The 12,725-nt window shown below is 40.8% G+C and overlaps 1 protein-coding gene across 1 annotated transcript; it reads right to left on the reverse strand.

The window, feature by feature from the left end:
• Nucleotides 1-11,002: 11,002 nt before the first annotated feature.
• LOC121989907 (aquaporin NIP1-3-like) lies at nucleotides 11,003-12,325 on the reverse strand. The gene is made up of 5 exons (XM_042544204.1): nucleotides 12,135-12,325; nucleotides 11,822-12,046; nucleotides 11,536-11,736; nucleotides 11,402-11,463; nucleotides 11,003-11,320 (listed from the first exon to the last, which is right to left on the reverse strand). The coding sequence occupies exons 1-5, from the start codon at nucleotides 12,285-12,287 to the stop codon at nucleotides 11,143-11,145; spliced, it is 819 nt and encodes a 272-aa protein (XP_042400138.1). The 5' UTR covers nucleotides 12,288-12,325; the 3' UTR covers nucleotides 11,003-11,142.
• Nucleotides 12,326-12,725: the final 400 nt, after the last annotated feature.

The raw sequence follows: 12,725 nt of genomic DNA on the forward strand, positions 1-12,725 counted from the left end.
TTGCACATTTATCTACTTTGCTTAAGAAATCAAAAACTCAAATTAAATCATTAAAAGATGAAGTAGAGCTCTTGAGGGCCCTTAGGGAAGATGAGGTTGATGACCTACATCAAGAGGTCCTTGAGGATGAAAACAAAGCCTTAAAGGGTGAAGTTAAGAAACTCAAGAAAATGCTTGAAAAATTCTCAACTAGCTCTAAGACTTTAGATATGATTCTAAATGCCCAAAGGGCGGTCTACAACAAGGTTGGGTTAGGATATCAACCTAAGGAGTCTAGTTTCATTTCGCTTGTGTCTAGAACCCAATTTCATAGATCACATACTTCTAGGGTTCATGAGACTAGGAAGGTTGTGACCAAGGCATGGGTTCCTAGGTCTTTCATTGTAGATGCATTAGGTCCCAAGATTTTGGTACCTAAAACGTCTATCTTTCGTGTCTTGTAGGCATTGGTCAAGGGGGAGCATCTATCATCTTGGTTTGTTGATAGTGGATGCTCCAAGCACATGACCGGGGACAAGTCACTCTTTACTACCCTTCAAAATAAAAATAGAGGTAATGTGTCGTTTGGTAATAATGGTAGTCTTAAGGTTATAGGAGTTGGAGACATTCATATATCCGAATGTCTCCAAATCAAGAATGTCCTTCTAGTCAAGGGGATGACCTTTAATCTCCTAAGTGTCAGCCAATTGTGTGATACGGGTTACACAATTGAGTTTCATTCAAGTCAATGTCTGGTCAAACACATTGACACACTTGACACGGTACTAGTAGGCACAAGGGTAGATAACATTTATCAAGTATCTTTTAAAAGTGCTACTAATGCCTCTGCTAAGTGTTTCATGTCAAAAGAAGAAGAATCATGGCTTTGGCGTAGGAGGTTGGCTCATGTGAACATGAAGAATATTCGAAAGCTGGCCAACAAAGGATTAGTGCGAGGCCTACCAAGCATCAAGTACCAAAAGATAAAATTATGTGATGCATGCCAAAAGGGTAAGCAAACAAAAGCGTCTCATAAAGGTAAAAGCGCTGTAAGTACATCTACTGCTTTAGATTTATTGCATATGGATTTATTTGATTGCAGTAATGTCATTTCATTGAATGGAAGTAGATACTGCTTAGTGATCATTGATGATTTTACTAGATATACATGGACTTTCTTTTTGAAAAATAAGGATCAAACCATAGATATTTTTGTTTCTTTTTGTAGAAGAACTGAAAATGAAAAATCAACAACAATTAAAACAATTAGGAGTGATCATGGTGGAGAATTTCAAAATCATAGATTTTTAGAATTTTGTCAAGAAAAAGGATATAGGCATGAGTTCTCTACTCCAAGGACCCCGCAACAAAATGGGGTTGTGGAGAGAAAGAACCGAGTCTTGCAAGAGGCTGCACGAAGCATGCTCAATGAGTACTCACTACCGAGCTACTTATGGGCTGAAGCTGTAAATATAGCTTGCTATGTGCAAAAACGAGTCTTGATACATAGGTTTTTAGGAAAGACTCCCCATGAACTTTGGTTTGGGAAACCCCCTACAATTAAACATCTTAAGGTGTTTGGTTGTAAGGTGTTTATCTTGAACACCAAGGATCATCTTGGAAAGTTCACGGCTAAGGCTGATGAAGGGATACTGGTCGGGTACTCTCTCACCAGCAAAGCCTATCGAGTCTACAACAATAGGACTAAATTGATTGAAGAGTCCTCGGATGTAGCATTTGAAGAAATCCCTAAATCAAATGATCAATCGAGAGATGTAGGAGAAATTCAATTTGAACTTAGAAGTCTAAGTTTGAATGATCAAAACATAGAAAGAGTCGAAGTTAACTCCGATGATGATGAACAAAGGCAACAAGGGGCTCAGGCTGATCCTTTGCCTGATACTGAGTCCTTACCTGTGTCCAGTGAGACCACTCATGAGACACCGCCAACACCAAGGAAATTTAGGATAGCATCTAGTCATCCCCAAGACCAGATTGTTGGAGACATCCAACAAGGGGTTAGGACCAGATCATTCTTTAGAAATGAGTCTAATGAGGTCACCTTGATCTCAGAAATCGAACCAAAATTAGTTGATGAGGCATTGCACGATCCTGACTGGATCATAGCTATGCAAGATGAGTTACGTCAATTTGAAAGGAGCCAAGTGTGGGACTTAGTTCCTAGACCTAAGAAGACCACCATTATTGGAACCAAATGGGTCTTCAAAAATAAGTTAAACCAAAAGGGAGAAGTCGTAAGAAACAAGGCAAGACTTGTAGCCAAGGGCTATAGTCAAGTCGAAGGCCTCGATTATGATGAGACTTATGCTCCCGTGGCCCGATTAGAGTCCATTCGTTTAATGCTAGCTTTTGCTGCACATAGAGGCTTCAAGTTCTATCAAATGGACGTTAAATCGGCCTTCTTAAACGGTTTCATTAAAGAAGAGGTCTTTGTTGAACAACCACCGGAGTTTGTGAATATCGAAGCTCCAAACCACGTGTACAAGCTCAAGAAAGCTCTTTATGGGCTTAAACAAGCACCTCGAGCTTGGTACGAAAGGTTGTCAACTTACCTACTAGAGAAGGGCTTTGTAAGAGGTCAAATAGATCCAACACTATTTCTGCGTAGAGATGGTGAAAACATATTTGTAGCCCAGGTGTATGTCGATGACATAATTTGTGGCTCAAATAACAAGGGCTATTTGAATGAATTTATCACTCACATGGAAAGTGAGTTTGAGATGAGTTTGGTGGGAGAATTGTCATTCTTCCTTGGACTTGAAATCAAACAAACTCGAGATGGCATTTATGTCCATCAGATAAAATACACCCAAGAGATGCTCAAGAAATTCAAAATGAGTGACTCTAAGGAAGTATCCACTCCAATGGCGACAAACACTCGCCTTGACAATGATGAGAATAGAAAACCAGTTGATCTAACGCAATATAGAAGCATGATCGGTAGTCTTCTATATCTCACAGCTAGTCGACCGGACATACTTTTTGCTGTGGGCATGTGCGCTAGATATCAAGTCTGTGCCAAGGAATCTCATTTAATTGTAGTTAAGAGAATCCTGAAATACCTTAAGGGCACAATTAGAGTAGGTCTTTGGTACCCTCGTACTGAGTCTTTTGATTTGATAGGTTATACCGACTCCGATTATGCTGGGTGCAAATTGGATCGGAAAAGCACTAGTGGGGGTTGCCAATTTTTAGGTTCATCATTGGTTAGTTGGTCAAGTCGGAAGCAACATTATGTTGCTCTCTCCACGACCGAGGCTGAATACATTGCCATGGGAGAGAGTGTATCACAATTGTTGTGGATGATCCACACCCTAGAAGATTATGGGCTTTCGTATAAAGGAGTGCAAGTGTTGTGTGACAACATTAGCACAATAAACCTAACGAAAAATCCAGTCCATCATTCAAGGACCAAACACATTGAAGTGCGTCATCACTTCATTAGAGATCACGTAGCTAGGGGAGACATTGCGCTCACATATGTTGAGTCAAAGTCAAACCTAGCCGATATTTTCACCAAACCTCTTCCGGAAAATGAATTTAGTCATTTAAGAAGAGAATTGGGGATGTGTTTGGCTCAATAGGTCATTTGGACTTCATCATGATCGATAAGGACAATTAGCACGACAAGAGAAATTGGGAAATTAATTTGGGCAACTTGGGGACATCTCACACAAACTATAAGGTTTAACAAATCATTTTTGTTTGCTAGAAATGGGGTGAGATGCTAGGATCGGCCAAATTATTCAAAATGTATCATGCATCCCTTGAATAATTAGGTTGAAGAGACATAAATTGAGTATGGGGAAGATCATTACATAATTCATGTGTAGTTGGTTCCTAAATCTTACTCATATATTCCAACCAAGGAAACTTGGTTGGACCTTTACCTAGAATTTATCTAACTTCGGTTAATGTGTTGATTGATATTTTTGATCGATACCTTTCATGATTTTGATTGAAAATAAGACAAGCTATTGAGGTAATGATAGAAATTTGGATATATTTTGACAAACTTGAAACTGATCATAGCAAGGATGTGTTTTGAACCAGGTAATAAAAAGCATGAGTTTTGATTAATACCTTGGTTCACTATAGATCATAGTTTCAGAAGTTTCTCTGGTTTTGAAACCTCAAGGTTTAAAACGTCTGAACTCTATGCGTTTGGAGTTGGTCTGAGTTTTTAAATGTTTGGAACTTTCCGGTTCTGAACAATTTCAGACCGTAAGAGCTCATCTTTCGGAAATATTTATGTTTGTAGATTCTTCAAGTTCTAGGTTCTGAATTTGGAAGTCTCTGAACTTTTTCAGTTCTGAATCTTCAGAATTTTCGATAGAAAATTTCTACGAAATTCAGTTACTGAAATTTCAATTTGTCAGACACTGATCGGTCTATAGCCCGATCAGGAGAGGCTGGATCGGTCTATCGACCGATCCAGAACTCTCTGTTTGTTTACTGATCGGTCCAGAGACCGATCAGGTTATTCTGGCACACAAGGAGGCTTCCTGATTAGTCCAGGGACCGATCAGGAGGTTCCCTGATCGATCCGCCGACCGATCAGGGTATTCCCTGACCGATCAGGAGGTTCCCTGATCGGTCAGGATCTCTTATGATCGGACGGCTGTCCAATCATGATCACCCATCCCTCTTAACTCTTCCCGATCCCTTCTCTTCCCATTACACGCCGAAGCCCTAGCCGACACCCTCCTACGACTCAACTCTTATCTCCGTTCTTCGAAAGATACATAGATGGCACCAAGGTAACTTCATTCTCCCTAAGCTCTACTCATTTTGGCACTTCATTTTCATTTCTCACCAGATCTGTGTAATTTGGCTTGGTTCTCGGTTGTTGGTGGCTTCCGTGCTCACCTACTTACCCCCGTCTGTGTCCCAATTTTAACTTTTAGGAAGAAACAAGTTGGTGAGGGACCTTCTAAGTCATCAACTGAGAAATCTAAACCTAAGGCTCCCTCCCGACCTCAACCATCTGTTTCTGGAAGATTTCCAAACCATCACTTTGAACAAGCCTTTCAACAAAGAACCTTCAAACTGCTTCCGTGTAGGTCTGTGGATCAAAAATTCATGGATGAATTTTGTCCATCTGTGTCGGAAATACTTGCCTATTACAAACTTTATTCTCTAGTCTATTTAGAACGGGACATCAATTACGACTTAGTATCTGAGTTTTATAATAATTTTCATCAAACTAATGATGTTAATTATAAAACTAGAGTTGCTAAGCAGACTATTGATTTCAATTTCTCGACCTTCTTTGATTATCTAGCTTGCCAGAGGTGTTCAGGAAATGTATTTTCCATATACCCTGATTTACCAGACCCCTTACCTTCTCCTTTTGATGTCTCATCTGACTCCATTTATGAGTATTTTTTCGGCCATCCAAGACCGGGTGGACAAGATGAGTTAGATGTTGATTTTCCTACCTTTGCAGCCCTGAGATTATCTGTCCCAGATTACATTCTCTTTAAGGTTGTCACAAATTGCCTTCTACCAATCACATCTAAACCCTTGTCAGAGATCCGACCATATCACTGCTTGATGCTTTATGGATTGCGTCGGCGTCTTGATTTTGACATCATGTCGAGCATTTATTCATCTATCATCTCCTATAGTGAGCCTAACAGCTTCACCGTTTATATGTCTTATGGGCATATAATTACGGATTGGCTCGAGACCCTACATATTGATCTCTCCAAGGGAAGGATAGTCAAGATGGTGAGGCAGGACTGCAGACTTGGAAAACGTGCTTTTTCCAAGTCTGGCATCATAGGACAATATGGGGAGGTTCGTTGGAAGGACGGGAGAGCACTGGGTGAGTTACCACGGGCACCTCCACGACAGGTTGATGCTGCTCCTGTTGCTGCTCCTCCTCCTGCTGCTGCTGAGTATGGAGAGGCAGATCCTGATCTGCGCTGGCAGATCGCTGAGCTGGAGAGCCGCATCGATCAGCACGATGAGCTGCTGGCCGCTGAGCTCCATGGGCTGCGCATTCAGATTGACCAGCGTTACGATGATCTATGCAGTCAGCAGTTGGCGACGCAGCAGGTGCTTCTGGGATGGATGGCCAGCTACCCACCTCCGTAGTATTTCTCGTGTTATCCACCCTCGAGCAGCAGCTTGCCGCCTCAGGGACTCATTCCTCCAGCTGATGATGATGATGCTCCTCATATTGAGGATGTTGATTGATACACTTTGTTTTATGTTGGTCATTTTGATTGTCTATGTTTCGGATACTGTTTGATAGATACATGTGTCTGACCTGGATATTAGCTATTTTCATATATTTATGCTACTCGTTTTTCTATTACTTGCTTCTCTTTATGTTTCAGTTTTTATTGGCTATTTATATACTTTTCATATGTCATATCTTGATTGTACACTTAGAAAGAATTCTATGTGGATTAAGAAAGAGACAGTATGGGTTAAGGGGGAGTCCTTTAAGTCCTATTACCTAATTTGCACCTTTTCGGTGTTTGACAAAGGGGGAGAAGATAACTAAGTTTAGAGATGAATGAAGTTTTGATTTTAGGGGAGAGGATAACCTTGAGGATTATTGACTTCCTTACATAGTGTTGTATCCGTCTTAGGGGGAGGATCTTGATTCCCCTAAAATTATGGAAGATGAGCATTTCTGATCTAAACTTAAATCGTGTTGTCAAACAACAAAAAGGGGGAGATTGTTGATACAGTCTGACCTGGCTGTTGTTTTGATGTTGACATTGATTTAAGTTTGTATCAGATATTAATTAAACTCAGATTGATTACTGATCAAGGTTGATCAGATAGAAGGGAAAAGTCCAAGTATGGAAACTTGGCACGCGGAGTCGGAGAGGGCTCGGTAGCTCGTTCTCTGGACTAGGTCAGAGAGGTCTTGGTAGCTCGTTCTCTGGACCGGACGGAGTCGGAGAGGGCTCGGTAGCTCGTTCTCTGGACTAGGTCAGAGAGGGCTTGGTAGCTCGTTCTCTGGACCGGACGGAGTCGGAGAGGGCTCGGTAGCTCGTTCTCTGGACTAGGTCAGAGAGGGCTCGGTAGCTCGTTCTCTGGACCGGACGGAGTCGGAGAGGGCTCGGCAGCTCGTTCTCCGGACTAGGTCAGAGAGGGCTCGGTAGCTCGTTCTCTGGACTGGACGTGGAAGTCGGAGAGGGCTCGGTAGCTCGTTCTCCGGACTAGGTCAGAGAGGGCTCGGTAGCTCGTTCTCTAGACCAGGAAGGCTTTAGGGTTTAGGGCTGGGAAGCTCTAAACCTACATAGGCATTGGATCGGTCTGTTGACCGATCCAGTGATACTATGGTTATCTGATCGGTCACCAGACCGATCAGTAACCAATCAGTAACTCTCTGTGAGAATTATTGATCGGTCTGGTGACCGATCAGTAACTCTCTGTGAGAATTACTGATCGGTCTGGTGACCGATCAGGAGGCAACGGATTTCGAGAGAAAGGATAGGGGATCGGTCTGTGGACCGATCCACCTATAGCCTGATCGGTCCACAGACCGATCAGAGCCTTCCTGGACCGATCAGGCTATGTCCTGATCGGTCAGAAAGGTTGTGGATCGATCTGTTGACCGATCCACGATAATGTTTGTAGTTTCTGCTGTTTCTTTGCAACTTCTGATTCGTCTGATTTAACCATCTGTTGTGAGCTTTTTAATTTGCAGGTTGCAGGTATCATGTCAATGCTTAAATTCAAATTAAACTCCATCAGGAGAATAAAACAAAGGTTTCTTTCTACTGTGTTTCGCTGTAAATGGTACAATTGGAGCATCAACGTTCACTGGCTGTGATCTGGCTGCGATCAGTTGACAGTCAGCTTGACTCTTGCTTATTGGTTCGAGCTCAGAGACACCTGTGAAGAACATGGGTTCTATTGGTGTGAGTTCAGAGAATCAGATGAGGAGGAAGAGTGATTGGCGACGCCTTAGCTTGCAGCAGCGATTCGGTGCAGGTTGATAGTGATTCTGTACAGGTTGAATGCAGTGGAAAAACAGAGGCATAAGAAGAAGGAAGATGATAGAAGAACAAGAATCGATCAAGCAAGTGAAAAGGTTTTTTCGAGCTCTTGGCTAAGAAGCTGTTGTTTTTCTTCTTGCGCTCTGCTGTCGTCTTCGTGTGGCTGTGAGCGTATTCTTCATTCTTTCTAGCCACTAATTGCTATAAGTCTTGTGCTTCATTTACATATCTCTGAAGACTTTGTGGAGAGGTTACTCCACCGAGAAGGAGGAAATCTTTAGCCGGAATCTATCCGGGGTGTGATCTACCTAAAGATCAAGGAATCGTCCACCTTACGGACACGCCGAGGAGTAGGGGCAAGTTATCCCCGAACCTCGTACATACTGGTGTTAGTGGTGCTTGTCTTTCTTTTTCGTGTATTACATTTTTTTGCATATTTCCACTGCGCTAACGATTTGTAGGAAGAAATTCCTTAAGCGTTTAGAGGAGGCTATTCACACCCCCCCCTCTCTAGCCATCCGAAGATCCTAACAGTTTTGATGTATGTGAATAAAGAAAAATGTGTGATTGAACGATTTCTTGTAGTTGTGCATGTGACTAACACTAGTTCTTATTCTTTGAAAAGGGCTATTGATGCTTTATTTGTGCAACATGGTTTATCATTATCTAGATTGAGAGGCCAAGGATATGATGGGGCTTCAAATATTCATGGTGAGGTCCATGGGTTGAAATCTCTGATACCACAAGAACATCCATTTGCAATGTATATTCATTATTTCTCTCACCAACTCCAATTAGTTCTTGTTGCTTTTGCCCATGATAATTTTACTGTGAGTAAATATTTTAGGAATGTCACCATGATTATGAATATATCTAGAGTATCTTGTAAGAGGAGAGATCATCTTAGAAAGATTCATCATGATAAGATAATTCTTGAATTGGAAAGTGGAGAAAGCACTAGTGGAAAAGGAAAAAAAAATAAAAAAACTAGTTGGGGATACTTGTTGGGGATCACACTACTTAACATTATTTCATATATGCTCTATGTGGTCTTTAGTGATAGAAGTGTTAGGAAATGTACATGATGGCACCTCTTATTCTGCGAATAAAGGTGTTGTCGTGGGTTTAATTGAGAAGATGGAGAATTATCAATTTATTTTTGTGCTGCATTTGATGAAGTATATATCAGGAATTATAAATGAGTTATCACTTTCCCTACAACAAGGGGATCAAAATATTGTTCAAGTCATGTCCTTGATTAGAAGTGTAAATGCCGACTACAAGACTTCAAGGGAGATGGATGGCAAATAATTTTGGAGCAAGTTAACACATTTTGTTAATTGAATATGATCCCAATACTTGATGTGGAGGACAATATGCTAACTCGTAGTTATGGCAGGCATAGAGGGCAACTCATCACCAATTTTCATCATTATCATGTAGAGATTTTTTGTCAAGTATTATTTCTAAAAATCTATTTTTTTGTTAAAGTGATTTCATTGATTATTAATGTTATCATGGTTACAAATTTGAATGCTAAGTTGTTGATTTAATTATACAAGAAATGAATAATCATTTTTTAGAAGTTAGTACGGAATTGCTTGGTTGCATAGCATGTCTTCATCCAAGAAATTCTCTCTCAATTTGATATTCACAAACTCATCCATCTTGCTGATTTTTATCCCGAGGGCTTCTTTGGTACTGATTATTTATTTTTGAAACAACAACTTATGAGTTACTTTTATAATTTGCAAGATGATCCTCAATTTTCATCAATTGATGACTTGGGAATTCTTGCTTAGAAATTAGTTGAAATTGAAAAATATTTGTTTTTCCCATTGGTTTATCGTATGGTATGGTAGAGTTGGCATTAGTTTTACCAGTTTACAACTGCTTCCGTTGAATGAGTTTTTCTGTAATGAAAACTGTGAATACTGATTTACGTAATAGAATGGGGAATGGATGGATGACAATCTAGTTGTATACATTGAGAAGGATATTTTTTCTAAATTAAAAATGAGGAAATATTACAATATTTTCATCAAATGCAGTCTCGTAGAATTAATTCAATTGTCTCTTCTTGTACCGACTCATCTGCCGTCGCAGACTTATGTGCCAATCAGTCAAGGTGTTTCTACTTTCTTCCCATGATAGATGAGGTGACCTCCTCCCCCTCCTCGAGATCTCGATTCACCTTGTATTCTACCAGAATTTGTGGAGTTCTGTTCCTTGCCGAAATTATAAATTTGCTGGCTTTTCTTACTAGCAGAAATGGAGTTTACCTGTTGACTTGATGAAACTAGTGATCATGGACTACCCTGAACTAAAGTTCACCAAGTTAGATCAATGTTAAGTGAGATAAGGAAGAGGCTCTCGAGTTCTTATTGGTCTCTTGGTAAACTCTAATTCGCATACACACACGTGCACACACATAAAAAGCGGAGTAAAAAGACTTCAATTTTTACTTTTCATGTATTTTTATTATTTTACCGTTGTAAAATTTTAATTATTAAATATATTTATTTAGTCATATAAAAAAATATTTGTGCAATTTAGTCTCCTAAAATTGTTTCTAATTTTACCGTTGTGCAATTTTTCTAATTATATATATATATATATATATATATATATATATATATATATATATATATATATATATATATCCTACCTTTCAAAGTAAATAAGATCTTTCATGTACTATCTTTGAGTTAATACTTGTAAGATTTTACCAATCGAGATTTTTAGGAATCAATTAAATAGTTTTTAATGTGCCATCAAAAGATTATTTAATCAATTTGTAAGGTGCCAGCCACGAAATGTTTTAGTTCTTTTTTATATTTATCATGGAAGATACTCAGATCTACACGTTCATTTGTTAAAAAACAAAAATAATAGTAACTTGTCAAACTTTGATAATACAAAATTGTATTTAATGCCCGGTGTTAATTTTGTCAAATGAAAGGGAAAAAACAAAGTTTAAGCAATATCTGAAACTCTAGCATCAGAATCGAGTAAAATCCTAACACAATGGAAATGTGAACTTGAAAGGTTTATTATTATCATTAAAATCTGCAATATTTTCTTTTAAGGAACGAGAAAGTTCAAGAAAAGTTTTTCCTTCTATCTATAATTTCACAGTTGAAATCATGGAACTTTGCATCGACGTCTATATGTTTTACGTGTTGATCTCCCGGACGGGCTTGTCGCCGACGCGAAGGAGATTGTAAGCCGCCGCTCCTGCGACCGTGCCGGCGGTCGGCCCCAGAATGTACACCCAAATCCCCCTCCATTGGTCCAACACGATCGCCGGCCCGAGGGTCCTCGCTGGATTCATCGACGCCCCCGACGTCGGCCTGCGATCCATGTACGCCATTTCATTCAAGAACTCTCTTTGATTTTGAATTTATGATGGTTAGAGATCGGATTATACTCACCCTGCGATCAGCACGTTCAACAAGACGGTTGCTCCGACCACGATCCCGGAAAAGCCTCCGATCTGCAGAGCAAAGATCAATTTTGAGAACTAGACATTAATTCTGGGGCGGAAGTGGTGGCGACGTGCGCTCACTGCTCTGTGATCCGTGGCGACGCCGGAGATGACGAACATGAGGGCGAATGAGATGATGAACTCGAGAACCAGAGACTGCAGGTCGGAGCCGGCCGGGACGGTGCCGTAGAAGAGCTCGTGCTTGTTCCCGCCGAACAGGAGCTTCAGCGTGCCGCTTGCCAAAGTCGACGCCAACACCTGAGCCGAGAGGTAAGCAGGCACCTACGATCGAGATTCGGATGCGTCAGTAAAATCTTCCGATTTTTCCGTGGATGAATATTTATAGCAGAGTAGGACGCCGGCAGACATGTTTCCAGGGGAAGCGGCCGGAGGCGGCGAAGGCGACGGTGACGGCGGGGTTGAAGTGGGCGCCGGATACGTGGCCGAGGGAGTAGACCAAGGCGGTGACGGCGAGGCCCCAAACGACGCAGATGCCCGGGAAGGTGACGACGCCTTTGGTTGTCAGGTTCACGACGACGGAGGCGCAGCCGGCGAAGATTAAGAAGTAGGTGCCAAAGATCTCGGCGAGGACCTAAATTAAAAGGAATACTCCACACTTTTTTTCTCCAAAAATGGGAAGGAAGTCAGGAACGATTTCCAAAAATGCCAAAGATTTGCACCTTTTGGTAGAAAAGAACAGAGCAGGAGCGATCTTTGTCCGAAGAACTCGAAGGAGTTTCACACTGTTCTTCGGCGTTGTTCTCCTCTCGAGCGGCTCCTTCTTCCATGGAGCTTGTTGCTTCGTCCACGAAATCAATCATCTGCGAGGTCATACACGAGAGGAATGGGAGGTGATCTGATCCAACAACCGACCAACAAAAATGTATTAAAAAACAAGTAGATTATTCTCGCTTACTTGTTTTAAGGATTAGGTGAATCTTGTGGTAAAAAGATAAATATGTTCCTCCTTAATGTTTCTGTCAATTCGTCCTAGAGTCAACATAGAAAAGATAAATCATAGATAATTATTAATCTTTGGAATAATGACTAATAGGTGAATCTTGCTCGATGGTCTTAAGACTTCGATCGATGCTAAAAAAAAATAAAAAGAGTGACGAACAGTTATAACTGCGCCGCCTTGTGGTTTAGGGAAGAGAACCACCCGCCCGGCCAACAATAACTGCAAACCCTTTCTGCCTATTCTTTTCTATCATGCACAAGATATTTTGATCTTAATTTAATCACGAAGTTAATTGTAACAGAAGAATGTG

The sequence above is a fragment of the Zingiber officinale genome, chromosome 6B (genome assembly GCF_018446385.1).
Source record: "Zingiber officinale cultivar Zhangliang chromosome 6B, Zo_v1.1, whole genome shotgun sequence".
Lineage (NCBI taxonomy): Eukaryota > Viridiplantae > Streptophyta > Magnoliopsida > Zingiberales > Zingiberaceae > Zingiber > Zingiber officinale.

Excerpts from the sequence above, each read along its gene's own strand:
- LOC121989907 (XM_042544204.1), bottom strand. The coding sequence starts at position 12,287 with ATGACCTCGCAGATGATTGATTTCGTGGACGAAGCAACAAGCTCCATG. Across the intron at positions 11,737-11,821 it reads GCCGCTTCCCCTGGAAACAT|GTGCCTGCTTACCTCTCGGC; the intron begins GTCTGCCGGCGT and ends TCTCGATCGTAG. Across the intron at positions 11,464-11,535 it reads TCGCCACGGATCACAGAGCA|ATCGGAGGCTTTTCCGGGAT; the intron begins GTGAGCGCACGT and ends TTTGCTCTGCAG.